Source organism: Anopheles ziemanni, chromosome 3, assembly GCF_943734765.1.
Source record: "Anopheles ziemanni chromosome 3, idAnoZiCoDA_A2_x.2, whole genome shotgun sequence".
NCBI lineage: Eukaryota > Metazoa > Arthropoda > Insecta > Diptera > Culicidae > Anopheles > Anopheles ziemanni.
In genome coordinates this window covers 83,157,820-83,170,852 of record NC_080706.1, presented here as the reverse complement: position 1 = coordinate 83,170,852, position 13,033 = coordinate 83,157,820, and the positions used below count along the sequence as shown (strand labels likewise).

Genomic DNA, 13,033 nt, shown 5'->3' with positions numbered 1-13,033 from the left:
GCCTAAAGGCGCTCACGAAACTGACTGAAGCAATAGCGCCATTGCGTAACGACTATAAAGTTCAATTGCAGTATCAAAACAAAGTAGAGACATTTATTGTGGAGACACAAGACTTGAACGCAAAATCTTACGGAAATATTCCAAGTGATGTTGAACAATTCACGGTTCACGTAACAGGATCAGGCTTTGGCTTATTAGACGTGACGTATGAATACACCAAAGATCTACGCAACTATAAGAACCGTTTCGATTTGGCGTTGACACAACTTCGAACGAACTCCGACTCTGAGCTGCAATTGAGAGTTTGCGCGAATTATATTGCAGTCCAAAATGATAAGCGATCCAATATGGCGTTGGTAGAGGTCAACTTTCCGAGTGGATACGTTGTAGACAACGATCCGATCAGTGGAGCTACTGGAGACAGTCCAATAAAGGTTAGAGACTCATTTTGTACAAAATTAAAGATTTTTCAACTTTGATGATTTTTTGCAGAAAACTGAGATACGTTTCGGTGGAGCATCGGTGGTACTATACTACAACAGCTTAGGAGCAAACAAGAATTGTTTCCTGATCACGGCTTACCGACGATTCAAGGTATCCCTAAGGCGACCGGCATATGTGTTGGTTCACGACTATTACAATCCAAGTATGTTTTAAAAAATGGCTTGTTTCGTCACTCATTTTGTTTACTCATTTTACTGTTGCTTGTGCTATCATATTTTCACAGAGCTGAACGCCATACAAGTTTACGAATTGGAGCACCAGAGAGAATAATACAGTTGTGCATGGAGCAAATAAATGATTTCATTGTCAATTAAATATCTATGTTGATGATGTATCTACTGGGTTTTAAAAAATAAAAAACGAGGATCGTGACTTTGCGTGTTGAACATGATATAAGTTTAATACAATGTTTTTATCGTACCGTTGAGAAAGCACTAATAATGTACCAAGCCAAGATTTAATATAGATAATTACAAATAAAGTCGTGTCAAGAGATTTCAATTGCAATACATTTTTAATACCTTGACACACCTTGATGCACGTTTGTGTGATAAACGCATTGTGCCACAAAAATATGTCATCCTTAGCTGTTGTTCTACTTTATGCCAGTTTGGCAACGATGAAAGCGTATAGATTACCAGCCCATAAAAAAAAACAAAAGATGCAGCAAGAAAAGTATGCAAAATTTTGGAATCGCCCGGGCGACAAGGTTTTATGTAAAGATGCTAACATTCGTACTATTACATATCGAATGACGGCAATGATGATGCCGATGAATATGAAGAGGAAAACATATCATTATCAAAAAATGGAAAACAGACCTTGAAGCATAAATAATACTTACATAGCCATGTGGGGATGACCCAAAATTAGCAAGAGAACCACTCAGGCTTTTTTATATAGGTGTATAAATTCATAAACAATAAATTCAGAATGATTTGAATGTTTATTGTTTTACTTGTGACATAAAGATTATGACGTTGGTCTTACTTCTAGGGAATTCCTAAACAGTTATGGCTATTCGTCTTGGAGAGTCTACCCTTTTAGTAATTCGGCATCTTGATTTGGATCCGAGATGGGAAATATTTGTAAAGCGTCAAAAACCACATGGATCCGTAAAGAACTATTATCTTAAAAAATGGAACTAACTCCGAGTACCATGCATGTTAATTTTACCAATCATTTGTTAGTTTAACGAACAGGGGGGCCGATTATGAAAGTCGCTAAAACAAAGCGGCCGTTAAAAATGTAGTTGACACTTAGAGTTGCTCAAAAAGGTATGATGAGCATATTTTCTGTTGAGATTTTGTTTGTAGTCAGACTACTGTGCTAGTGCATAATCATGGGTGCTTTTGTTGGTTTGAGTACTCTCTCATATTAAGACGTTATGTGGATCAGGAACTAGAACAGTGCTTTGATTATAGTTGGTATGATTGGTTTCCAAATTTCTTCGAATGATCGACTAATTGTTTTTTTTTTTAATTTTTGATCACTTGAAGTGCTTTCATAGTTGTTGTTGGGTGTTTTAGATCACAGATGTAGGATGCGGCCCGCGACCTCTTTGAAGTAATACATAGAAAATTTTACGGCTTGAGTATTGGCTTTCGTTTGAATGGCAAAAATTTGTTATGAACGTGGATCCATGAACTATGAATTTCATACGAGCAAGAGGTCTGTCAACTTAACAAATTTCTAAGAGAAAGTTGCACCCACCATCGATCCACATCACATCGACATACGACGGTGGACATGACCAAAGGTTTTACATAGATTTTTCGAGATAAGCGAGTACATATGATGAACTACAAGAGCTACCAGAGATTTTATTAGTTATTGTGTTCTAGCGCGAGGAGAGTGTTTTTTACCACTGTTGTAACGGATAAATTTACCGCGGAATTTACAACGTGACGTGCCCGTAGTTTAAAATCAAAGTTCTCATTTTTTATATTCGATCTGGGTTCGATACAACATAAAACAATCGTTACTTTTCCGTGATCTTAGTTTTGATTCATTTGTAAAAAAGTTGCTCATATAAGAAGTTGTTTCGCAAAAATCGATCTAATGTTTGCAGCTAATTCAATTAAATTTTAAATAGTTTTCAAAATTGTTTTGAAATTCAGGAATAAGTTTTTCGTAGAATGCATTTTGAACAGCTTATGCAAACTTCTCCTTAAAATACATTTTTTTAATCATTTTCATTCATTGGGAACGGCGAGCAACAAGAACTCCATCGTAAGCGATTTGAAGACATGTAATTCTTTTCCAAATTCTAACGAAATCATATCAAGTTTATTTAAACATATTTTACAATTCCACACTAATGAACTTTTTGATAGAGATTTACTAAATAATTTAAAGAAGTTAATTAGAGAGCTACCGATATGATTCATAACAAATTTATAAAACGTAGCAAAGTTCATCAAAAATTATAAAGTATAAATCATAATTTACTTAAGTAAAAAGGACACTGGCCCGCAGACCTATTTTGGGTTGAAATGGGGCCCGAGAGGTCGACTGAGTAAGACATCACAGACATGTAGACGTGGAAATAGAAGACAACTTCTGTCGGTATGTCAAACTGTCTTTCCATGAAAAAACCCCAGATTCTGGTTCAGGTGAGCCTTAACGTAAGCATTCAACATACATACTTGTGCTGCAAAGATTATAACATTGGTTTTACTTTGAGGGAATTCCCAAACAGATTAGGGTTATCATCTTTGAGAGCCAATAATTCGACTTCTTGAACTGGACCCCAGATGACCTTGTCAGTTTTTTGAACGACCGAGAAGGTTAACGATTCTTCTATTTGATGCATTGTACATGTTCGTTGCCTATCGTTCCCATCATCAAAGATCGTTTGGTTATCAACGAGCTTCGCTAGAATTGGCATGCTAGCAATATTCGTTGTCTCTGTTTGCTACGTAAGTAATGAGTTTTTGTCATACAAGAAATTTCAAAAAGGTTTAGTGTGCACCGTGTGTACCGTAGCGATTATAGTTCATGTCTTGATTTCAAGGGGGTTTCCAACGTTTTTGGGACATATTCAAACCAGCGATAACACATGACTGCATGTTAGATCCGTTACCTGAGCTCAAGTTTGAAATGTTCAGTCTTCTTCTTCTTCTTCTTCTTTTTTTTCTTCTTCTTCTTCTTCTTCTTCTTCTTTTTCTTCTTCTTGGCGTAACGATCTACGAACTTGGTCATGCCTGGCCATTAGGGGCTTACGAGACTTGTTTCCCTGTTGTACGTGGATAGCCAGTCCTCTCGTACAGGGGAGCGGGTCCGGTCTCGGTTGGGATTCGAACCCACGCCGTCGAGGTGGGGAGCCCCGGCGCTGTATTACTAGCAATGTTCAGTATTACTAGCAGTTTATATTAAAAACTGGCTATCGAACGAAATTTTACCGTCGATTTGAAAAATAATTCACACGATCAATCGTGTTTTAATGTTAACAAAGTTTTTTTCAAGCCGCGAGAAAGTTCTTTTATATTACAGTCAATCTGAAATTTACTACCAATTGTCATACTTAAGAACTTGTATATTTTCAAGTACATCGCTGAAATTTTTTACAATCGTCAGTATTTTAAAATGTTGGTAACCTGTGAACAAATGGTCAATTTATTGGTGTATAATGTTTTGCTTAACCATCTTGGGTTCACTACGGTAATGTAAAATATCATTAAGAAACAACCCCATCCACAACTACAAATATTTGCTTATTTTCATTATTACAATTAATGCTGGCATCTGAGCATAAGTTGCCCTATGGACTGATTGTGAGAAATTGGGTTGTTTTTAAATCTTGTGGATGTTTTAGAAAAATATTAAACTTATAGTGTTGGAAATAATTTATTTGTGATAATTTTACTAGTGTTTGAATTGAACGCAGCAAGGTAAATAGCAATAGTAGAAAGATAGTTTACCAACTCGTGAATACGTCACACAAAGTTGCACCTAGTGTATAGCACTATGAAAAACATTCTTACATTTATGTACCACACACTTACAGTGACTATCCAACTGATTTGTTGGCTATATCTGTGCAAATTTCATTGAATAATGTATATGTTACTGCATTATCACACTGGTTCCATTATGTCAAAATTAAACTGGATGCCAACATTAATTAATTTATTTATTTAATTAATTTTTACAGTCCGGTGACTTTGCCAAGCCACCATTGGTGAGTAGTGTGATAAGGCCATTAATAGATAGATGACAGCAACTTTCATTCAACAGAAACTTTCATTCGTCTTCATTTCAGTGGACCGAAAGTTTCCGAACTCATCACGCGTTTACACGAGTCACAACAAATTAACGCTGGCACAACAAATAACTGTCAACCGGCAACGATGAGCCGGTAAACAAACTACACATGCAGAATCGTAAATGAGCTATATAATTTCATTTCTAAAATTAATATTAATACTCATTTAGCGTTTTGAATCATGCAAGTGAACTTACAGTGACCGGCAGGAAAAATACTGGAAGTATTTTTCGTATATTGATTTACATATTTCATATAAGATCCACTAATGAGTAAGCGAAAACATACATATTTTGATTTTGAGAAAAAAATAATAAAAAAAGTATCTAAAAAAACAGTGACAAGAAAAAGTGCCCACTTTCAAATTTCGAGTTTTGCATAAATTTTTGCATTGAGGACTAACCAATTTATTGCGTTTTCATATTTTTTAGGTTTGTTAGCACTATTTCTGACCTTTATACACGTATGATCACGTGTTTAATTTATGTTTGGTTGTAAATATACAATTTATTTATATTAGGTTTAGGTATCTCATTAATTTGAGTGTTACAAGAAATTAAATAGCATAAAATATGTTTTATGGCACTTATCTACATTAAAGTAACTTATTCAAAGCACGAAATCCACAACGCAGTGGTAGGAAAATTCATAGTTACATTTTAAACGCACCGATCGGTGGAGGATCGCCCTCGTAGAGGAGGCAAGCGCAAAACAGATGCACGCATGGACGCTAAGATCATTCGTGACGTCAAGAAAAATTCAAAAGTGACTGTCAGGGAGATCTTGGAAATACTTCAGCCATCAGTTTTTGAAAGAATTATCCGTCGCCGGCCCGAAATACCCTTTCCCCCATAATTTGAATAATATAGAGCATTTTCGATCCTCCCATAACTTTCAGCGGGCTTTCATAATAAAAATAATACAAATTTCTTGTTACATACAAAATCATAAGTTTTGAAAATATGAATCTGACTTCTTCTTTGACTTTATCTTTATCAGGATCATCAAAACGAATCACTACCGCAAGTTAAAAAAAAGTTATTGAATTTGTTGTGGATCTTTTTCTTGCCATTCTTCAAATACACTGAAAACTGAATGAAAAGTACTATACATCATACGCAACGATCAGATTGCATTGCCGTTCACGCATCGGTTCACTCTATACTTGCTGATCTAATCTTCTTCAATGCTAATAACCGGCATGTCGCTTCTGACCACCGAACTGCAATACTCGACTACTGATACGTATGTTGAATGTCTTAGAAATTTGACGTTATCATTATGAAGTTATGTTACAATTGCATACAAAAAAGCTGTACAACATGCAATAATTCAACTGTAGTATTTATATATCCTTACGACATTTCTTGCCCTACCATTTCTTGACCAACCATTTTTTGCCTTCACAATATCAGTTAGAAATCTTACCACTTCTTGCAAATAATGTTTTATGATTTTACATAGTATAGAGTTTTTTATGAGTGTTTTTTGTTAATTTCGGTGGTGATTTCTAGCCATTCATTCATTCATGTATTTATTCAAAATATATTATACCTTACATGCAATTTATTGTGTTTTTAAACAAACCTAAAAGCAGCCTGTACTAATTGCAACCACCATTTTAAAGCGATCGGTAACACCCACTCGTTTTTTCTCTTTACTTGGTTTTTAAAAAACTTCCTGAATGCTACAAAGGTGGTTATTTCAATAGAATAATCATTCTTATGAAATATCATCAAACATGGCATGGTACGCAGGTGAATACGCTAGTTAAAGAATCGGCACATGAGCTTTGGGACATCCACTCAGCGGAGTGGGTTCAAATAACGCTCGACTTAATCCCCGTACAAGAAGTCTGTCCAGCTACGCACCTTAAGATACAAATAAACAAGAAAATCTTTAGTCAAGACCAGAAACTGTAGTTACGCCAGTAAAAACTAAAAGCGTATTATAATCAAAACATTCATCTACGAAATTAAAATGATGTTCAAAACTGAATACATTTTGCTGTAAATTAACCTTAACGCCAATTGCATATTTTCAAATTTCCTGATATTTTGAAAAATCCCAATATGTTTTTACCCAACAAGAAGTTTAAAGAAAGAAGAAAACTCAACATGATGTTTATAAAACATTGGTTCATAGAGTTCTGATAAGTACTGGAGCACGACTGACCTCACGGACATCAGAATCAACCATTATTAACTGTTTACTTGGCTTGTGCCTCTTCCGTGATTAATATGGGAATTCCGTTGCCTTATCTACACCGCAGTCATCATTGTGAACGTTATATTGAGCAGAAATGTTCCTACACGTACCAATAGCTCACACACATCATGAAAAATATAGTCATCTTTGGTGATAATTCACCCATGCCAATTATTTATTTTACCTTTTCCAATAGTAACGTAATACTCTAGACACACAAGATTTACTGGGCTCTCTTCAGTCGGAACTTAGGTTTGGTGAATGTAGGACGTGAATCGCTGGGTCGAAAAAATGTGCAAGTTAAATTTAATAAAGATTTGGTGTTATGTGATCTCGTTTGTGTTAGCCATTTCAATAATCGGAAGCGTTTCCCAAGGGTACGTTTGGTTTTGTGATTAAAAAGGCAGCTAAAATATTGATGTTGCTTGATGTTTGATGTAATTTTTTCAGATTTTTAATTGTTGGTCCGAGTAGAATTCGGCCCAATCATAAGTACACAGTGGTGATAACCAACTTTAAGGAACCAACGGTAGATCTTGTTCTAGCGATCGAGGGCATTGAAGACAGTAGCGATGGTGTGTTAAATTTAACGAAATCGGTGGACGTGCGTCCGAATAATACTCGCATAGTTGATTTCGATGTAAGACGATTGAACATATTTCCTAGCGATCAGACATTAAGAGTGTTGTTTTACTTACAGATACCAGGAAACCTGCCTTCCGCGAGCTATAAGCTCACTGTCGATGGACAGCGTGGCTTTAGCTACCACGAGGAAGAACCGCTTAAATTGGTATCAAAGACAATTTCCGGTTTGATACAGCTCGACAAGCCAGTTTATAAGCCCGGCGAAACAGCAAACTTTCGCGTCATTGTGTTGGACACCGAGTTGAAGCCTCCGGTTGGTGTCAAAACTGTGAGCGTCGCTATCCATGATCCAAACGGGAACCCGATTCGCAAGTGGTCGGCGGCACGTTTGAACTTTGGAGTGTTTGAGGCTCAGCTTGAAATCGCTCCATCGCCGGTTCTGGGGTTGTGGAACCTCTCAGTGGAAGTGGAAGGAGAGCAGCTGGTGTCCAAGTCTTTCGAGGTGAAGGAATACGTCCTCTCCACATTCGACGTGGATGTTCTACCGACGGTGATTCCACTGCAAGAGCATCAAGGCCTGAATCTGACAGTAATTGCCAACTACTTCACCGGAAAGCCGGTGCAAGGAACGGCTATTTTAAGCTTGTATGTGGAAGATGACGCAGAGGTTGAAACGAAAAGGTGGAACATGAATGGTATGGATCAGGTGCATCTGAGCTTCACAGAAGAATTGGAAATTATGGAGAAACAGCAAGATGTGTACATAAATATAACATTCATCGAGACATTCACAAGTAATTTCCCGGATTGTTTTCTCATAGAACTAGATGTTAATGTCAACACCTTTGTTTGTAGATCGTACGGTAACGAAACGGAAACCAATAACAGTATACAAATACCCGTACCATGTGGAATTGAGAAAGGAAAACGCCCGTTTTCGGCTCGGAATGCCGTACAAGTTTGATATTCTCGTTAAATACCACAATGGAACACCGGCAACGAATGTAAAGACAAAAGTAATGATCGAAGGTCTGGAGGACGAGTACAGTAAGGATCTGACCAGTGATAAGAAAGGCGTTATAAAGCAAAGTGTCACTCCAAATGATGACTATATAGCAGTTATGGTGAGTACATTTTTTGATTCTAAGGATAGGATCAGTGTGAAGGTTAGTGTTGAACATGCATTTTCCGGATATTCTTGTAATTTTAGGTTCAAATTGATGAAAACGAACAGTTATCCGAAGAAATTCACGCTCTGGAAACAAACACCAATGCTTTTATTTCACTTGACCTCAAATCTAAGTAAGTATTAATCTCTGAGACGCAGTGTTATACACGGTAATTAATACAGTGTAATACACATCAATTGGCATGCAGGGTACATTTGGGAAAACCAATAAAGCTAATGGTAACATGCACGGACAAGATGGCCTTCATCGTGTACTACGTTGTAGCTAAAGGGAACATAATCGACGCTGGATATGTGGAGCAGAGAAATGTAAAAAGATTTAATTTTCAAATAAATGCCACAGACCGCATGGTGCCGCAGTCCAAAATCGTAGTGGCAACCCTTGCTGGGGAAACAGTGATTTTTGATGACGAAAGTATAGAATTCACCGAACAGCTGAACAATGTAAGTTCGTGCAACATTCTTGCTTTACCTAAAAACATTGTGAAAGAGGCCCTTTATCATGTATTTTATGCTAGTTCACGTTAAAAATGCATTCAGAGGAAGTAAAACCAGGAGCAGACATTCGATTGGATATGCATGGGCGGGCTGGTTCGAAGGTAGCTTTAGCAGCGTATGACCAAAGCTTATTGCAACACAACGGAAACCATGACGTGTTTTGGGAGAGTATTGTGGAAATATTCAATGACTTTCATAAAATTGATGATGATGAACACGACAAAATTCATGTAAGTACAATTGGAAATGTTTTTTGTTTGGTTCGGTAACTTTTTGGAGTGATATTCGTTACTAATTTTGCAGAGCATGGGACTAATCGCTAAAACTTTGAACGATCTTAAAATCGAAGGTGGTACGTATCCTAGAACTAGGACAGTGTGATTTTTTTCATTTTATGTAGAAAATAAAAAACGAAAGTTAAACTTGTAATCGGGGGTGCCCATGGCGCAGCGGTAGCGCGAGAAAACACCACGCCACAGGTGTGGGATCGAATCTCGAGCCTGGCACCCTCCGGTATTACGAACGGCTGACCACCGATCCATAATATACCGTCTTTCGGTCACTGAAACTTTCTTCGGAGAGAGGCCTTGCCCCACTAGGGGATGTCGTGCCACATAATAATAATAATAATAAACTTGTAATCTCTGTTGTTTATTATAGGGCTAATGTCTGGCCGTGCCGGAACTGTATCAACTCAAAGTGCATCAGCAATGATATCCTTCCGTGTAAACTTTTTGGAGTCTTGGCTCTGGACAACGTATACGTTGAACAGGTTGGGCAAACATACGCAGGAGGTGGTAGTGCCAGATACAACAACAGCCTGGCAGCTGACGGCATTCTCAGTTGATCCTGTGTATGGACTGGGGATCGTCAAAGAGCCTATCGTGTTTACCACAGTCCAATCGTTCTACATCGTCGATAATCTTCCGTACTCCATCAAGCGAGGCGAGGCGGTTTTGCTACAGTTCACCTTGTTCAACAACAACCACGAAGGAGGCGAAGCGTATGTCACAATGTACAATATCGGTAATCAAACTGAGTTCATAGGCCGACCTGATGGTGGTAAGTGCTCTTAAATATTTACCATTATGCTATTTCGGTAGAGTAAACATCTTCTAATAATTCAATTTTTATTTGGTATTTAGAATTGAGCTACAAAAAGAGTATCACGTTGCCTCCGAAGGTAGGCGTTCCTTTTTACTTTCTCATAAAAGCAAAGAAGCTCGGAGAAATGTTAATACGCGTGTCCGCTTCGTTCGGAGGGGAGGTGGATGGAATTGAGAAAGTCATTCGAGTGATGCCGGATAGCTTGGTGGAGAAGAGGATGCAATCACGGATTTTCAACCAAAAAACATACGTCAATGAAACGTTTGATATCGACTTGGACATAGACCGAAATGCAGATGCTGGATCGCAAAAAATCGTATTTACGGTCAATCGTAAGTATAAAAAGTTCTTTTTAAGTGGTCGAATGATTCATGTTGGGTTTTTTTTTCATTCTAGCCAACATACTTTCCACCGTTGTGCAAAACTTGGGGGAGCTTCTAAACGTTCCGACCGGATCGGGGGAGGCTAATATGGTGCATTTTGTGCCAAATATCATCGTGTTGAATTATCTGAAAGCGATTAAATCAACAGACACAACTTTGATCAACAGAGCCACCAGCCTGCTTCGTCAAGGCTACCAAAATCAGATGCGATATCGCCAATGGGATGGTTCTTTTGGCGTTTGGCAGAATAAGGGTGGAAGCGTGTTTCTTACAGCGTTTGTCGCGAATTCTTTGGACATTGCATCAAATTACATTCCTGAAGTAGATACATCAATGGTTACGAAAGCTTTCCAATGGTTGACCAATAAGCAGGATAGCTATGGAAAGTTTAATGAAGTGGGTTCCGTCATACACCAGGATCTGCAAGCTGGTCGAAATGGGATCGCTTTAACATCCTATGTGTTAATTGCATTATTGGAAAATCGAAACGCCAGAGTAACCCATTCTGGCGTTATTTCTAGAGGTATACAGTACATAAAAAGTAGCATGCCTCAAGTTTCTGACAATTATGATTTATCCATCGCAATTTACGCTCTCATGCTCCACGACAAAACTGCAAATGCTCCCTGGTTGAACACGCTCATCGATAAATCCACCAGCGTCAATGATGGTGCTGAAAGATATTGGTCAAGAGAGCCTCACAGCATAGAAACGACCGCCTACGCACTGTTGGCATTGATTCAGGGAGATAGATATCCGGATGGTGTCGCTGTTATGCGCTGGCTGGTCAACAAACGGTACTACACTGGAAGCTTTCCGCGTACGCAAGACACATTCGTTGGACTTAAAGCACTCTCTAAGTTGTCAGAAGCAATTTCTCCCTCTAAAAACGATTACACCATCAACGTGAAGTATAACAAACACACAGAAGCTACCACCACGGTGAAAATTAGTCAGGGCATAACGAAACCACACACTATCGCCATTCCAAGCGATGCGCGGAAGATAACTGCTTACGTTGGAGGAGTTGGTTTTGGACTACTCGATTTCAAGTATGAATACACTTTGGATCTAAGGCAATACAACCACCGGTTCAGCCTTTCAGTAGATAAAATATCATCGGATTACACGTTGAAGCTGAAAATATGTACAAGCTTCGTTCCGCGACTAATAGACGAGCGATCCAACTTGGCACTAGTAGAAGTAAACTTTCCCAGCGGGTACGTAGTGGACAACACTCCGATCAGCGAGGCGACGACAGCCAACCCAATACAAGTAAGTCCCTCAATGCAAAAAAAAAAATAGTTTTAACATGATTTTGGTTCTAGAAATTCGACATACGCTTCGGTGGAACTTCAGTGGTGGCGTACTACGACAACATGGGCATAGAAAAGAATTGCTTCCACATTACGGCATTCAGACGTTTCAAGGTAGCACTCAAGCGCCCAGCATATGTGGTGGTGCACGATTTTTTCAATCCTAGTAAGTTTCAGTGGATTTGTAGATAGTGTGTTATGGGCTGCTTGTAATATTTTTATTTTATTTAAAATTATTTTCACAGAATTAAATGCAATTCAGCCCTACGAAGTTGACGAGCAAAACCTATGCGATGTCTGCGAGGGGGAGGATTGTTCGCCAGAATGTAATGTTTAGTGTAACGATGACATTATTATTAAAATTCTTTATACTAGAATCATGAAGGAACTAATAGGCTCGTGCCGTTGCTAACAGAACTAAGATCAAACTATTAAAATGAAAGTAAAAAGCAAAATTTAGATTTGAAAATCTTGATCGGAAAGAAAATGTAACAGCATATCCATTTAAAAATTGTTTCTGAAGTGTATATACATTGGACCCAAGGCAACCCTAGGCATTCAAAAAACCCGGGTCCGGCTTAGCGTTCGATTTTAGAGTACTTCAAATTGATAGCAATGATTTTTGTTTATCACATCTTTTTGGTGCAGCTTCCTACGAAGTCAGGCCAAGACCGCTCAGCGGTTGTAAGTAAGTTCCTATGAAGTATGTGTGAAAAAACACTTGATAGTTGTTATTACCGTGCAGACGATTCTTGGCCATCGTAAGAAAAACTGGGATGATTTGATATACTAGATTAATGTAGTTTTCGACGAAATATGCGTCATACAACTTTACTGGAACAAAACATAATCGTGTTTCATCATACAGATGGAAAAAGTATTCAAATCTTATGATATCTGTCTAAAATTAGCCAATCACAACTATATCTGAGATAAAGAAGTGTAAAAGTACAAAAAAATTAAAATAAAACCCCCT

At 38.0% G+C, this 13,033-nt stretch overlaps 1 protein-coding gene across 1 annotated transcript; it reads left to right on the top strand.

Annotated features, from left to right (window-relative positions):
• Positions 1-347: 347 nt before the first annotated feature.
• On the top strand, positions 348-12,249 carry LOC131285645 (thioester-containing protein 1 allele S3-like). The gene is made up of 13 exons (XM_058314503.1): positions 348-434; positions 493-646; positions 7,326-7,356; positions 7,430-7,619; positions 7,680-8,358; positions 8,420-8,688; positions 8,775-8,866; positions 8,942-9,197; positions 9,555-9,603; positions 9,912-10,313; positions 10,397-10,690; positions 10,755-12,016; positions 12,070-12,249. Exons 1-13 carry the CDS (start codon positions 348-350, stop codon positions 12,247-12,249), a joined length of 3,945 nt encoding a protein of 1,314 aa, XP_058170486.1.
• Positions 12,250-13,033: the final 784 nt, after the last annotated feature.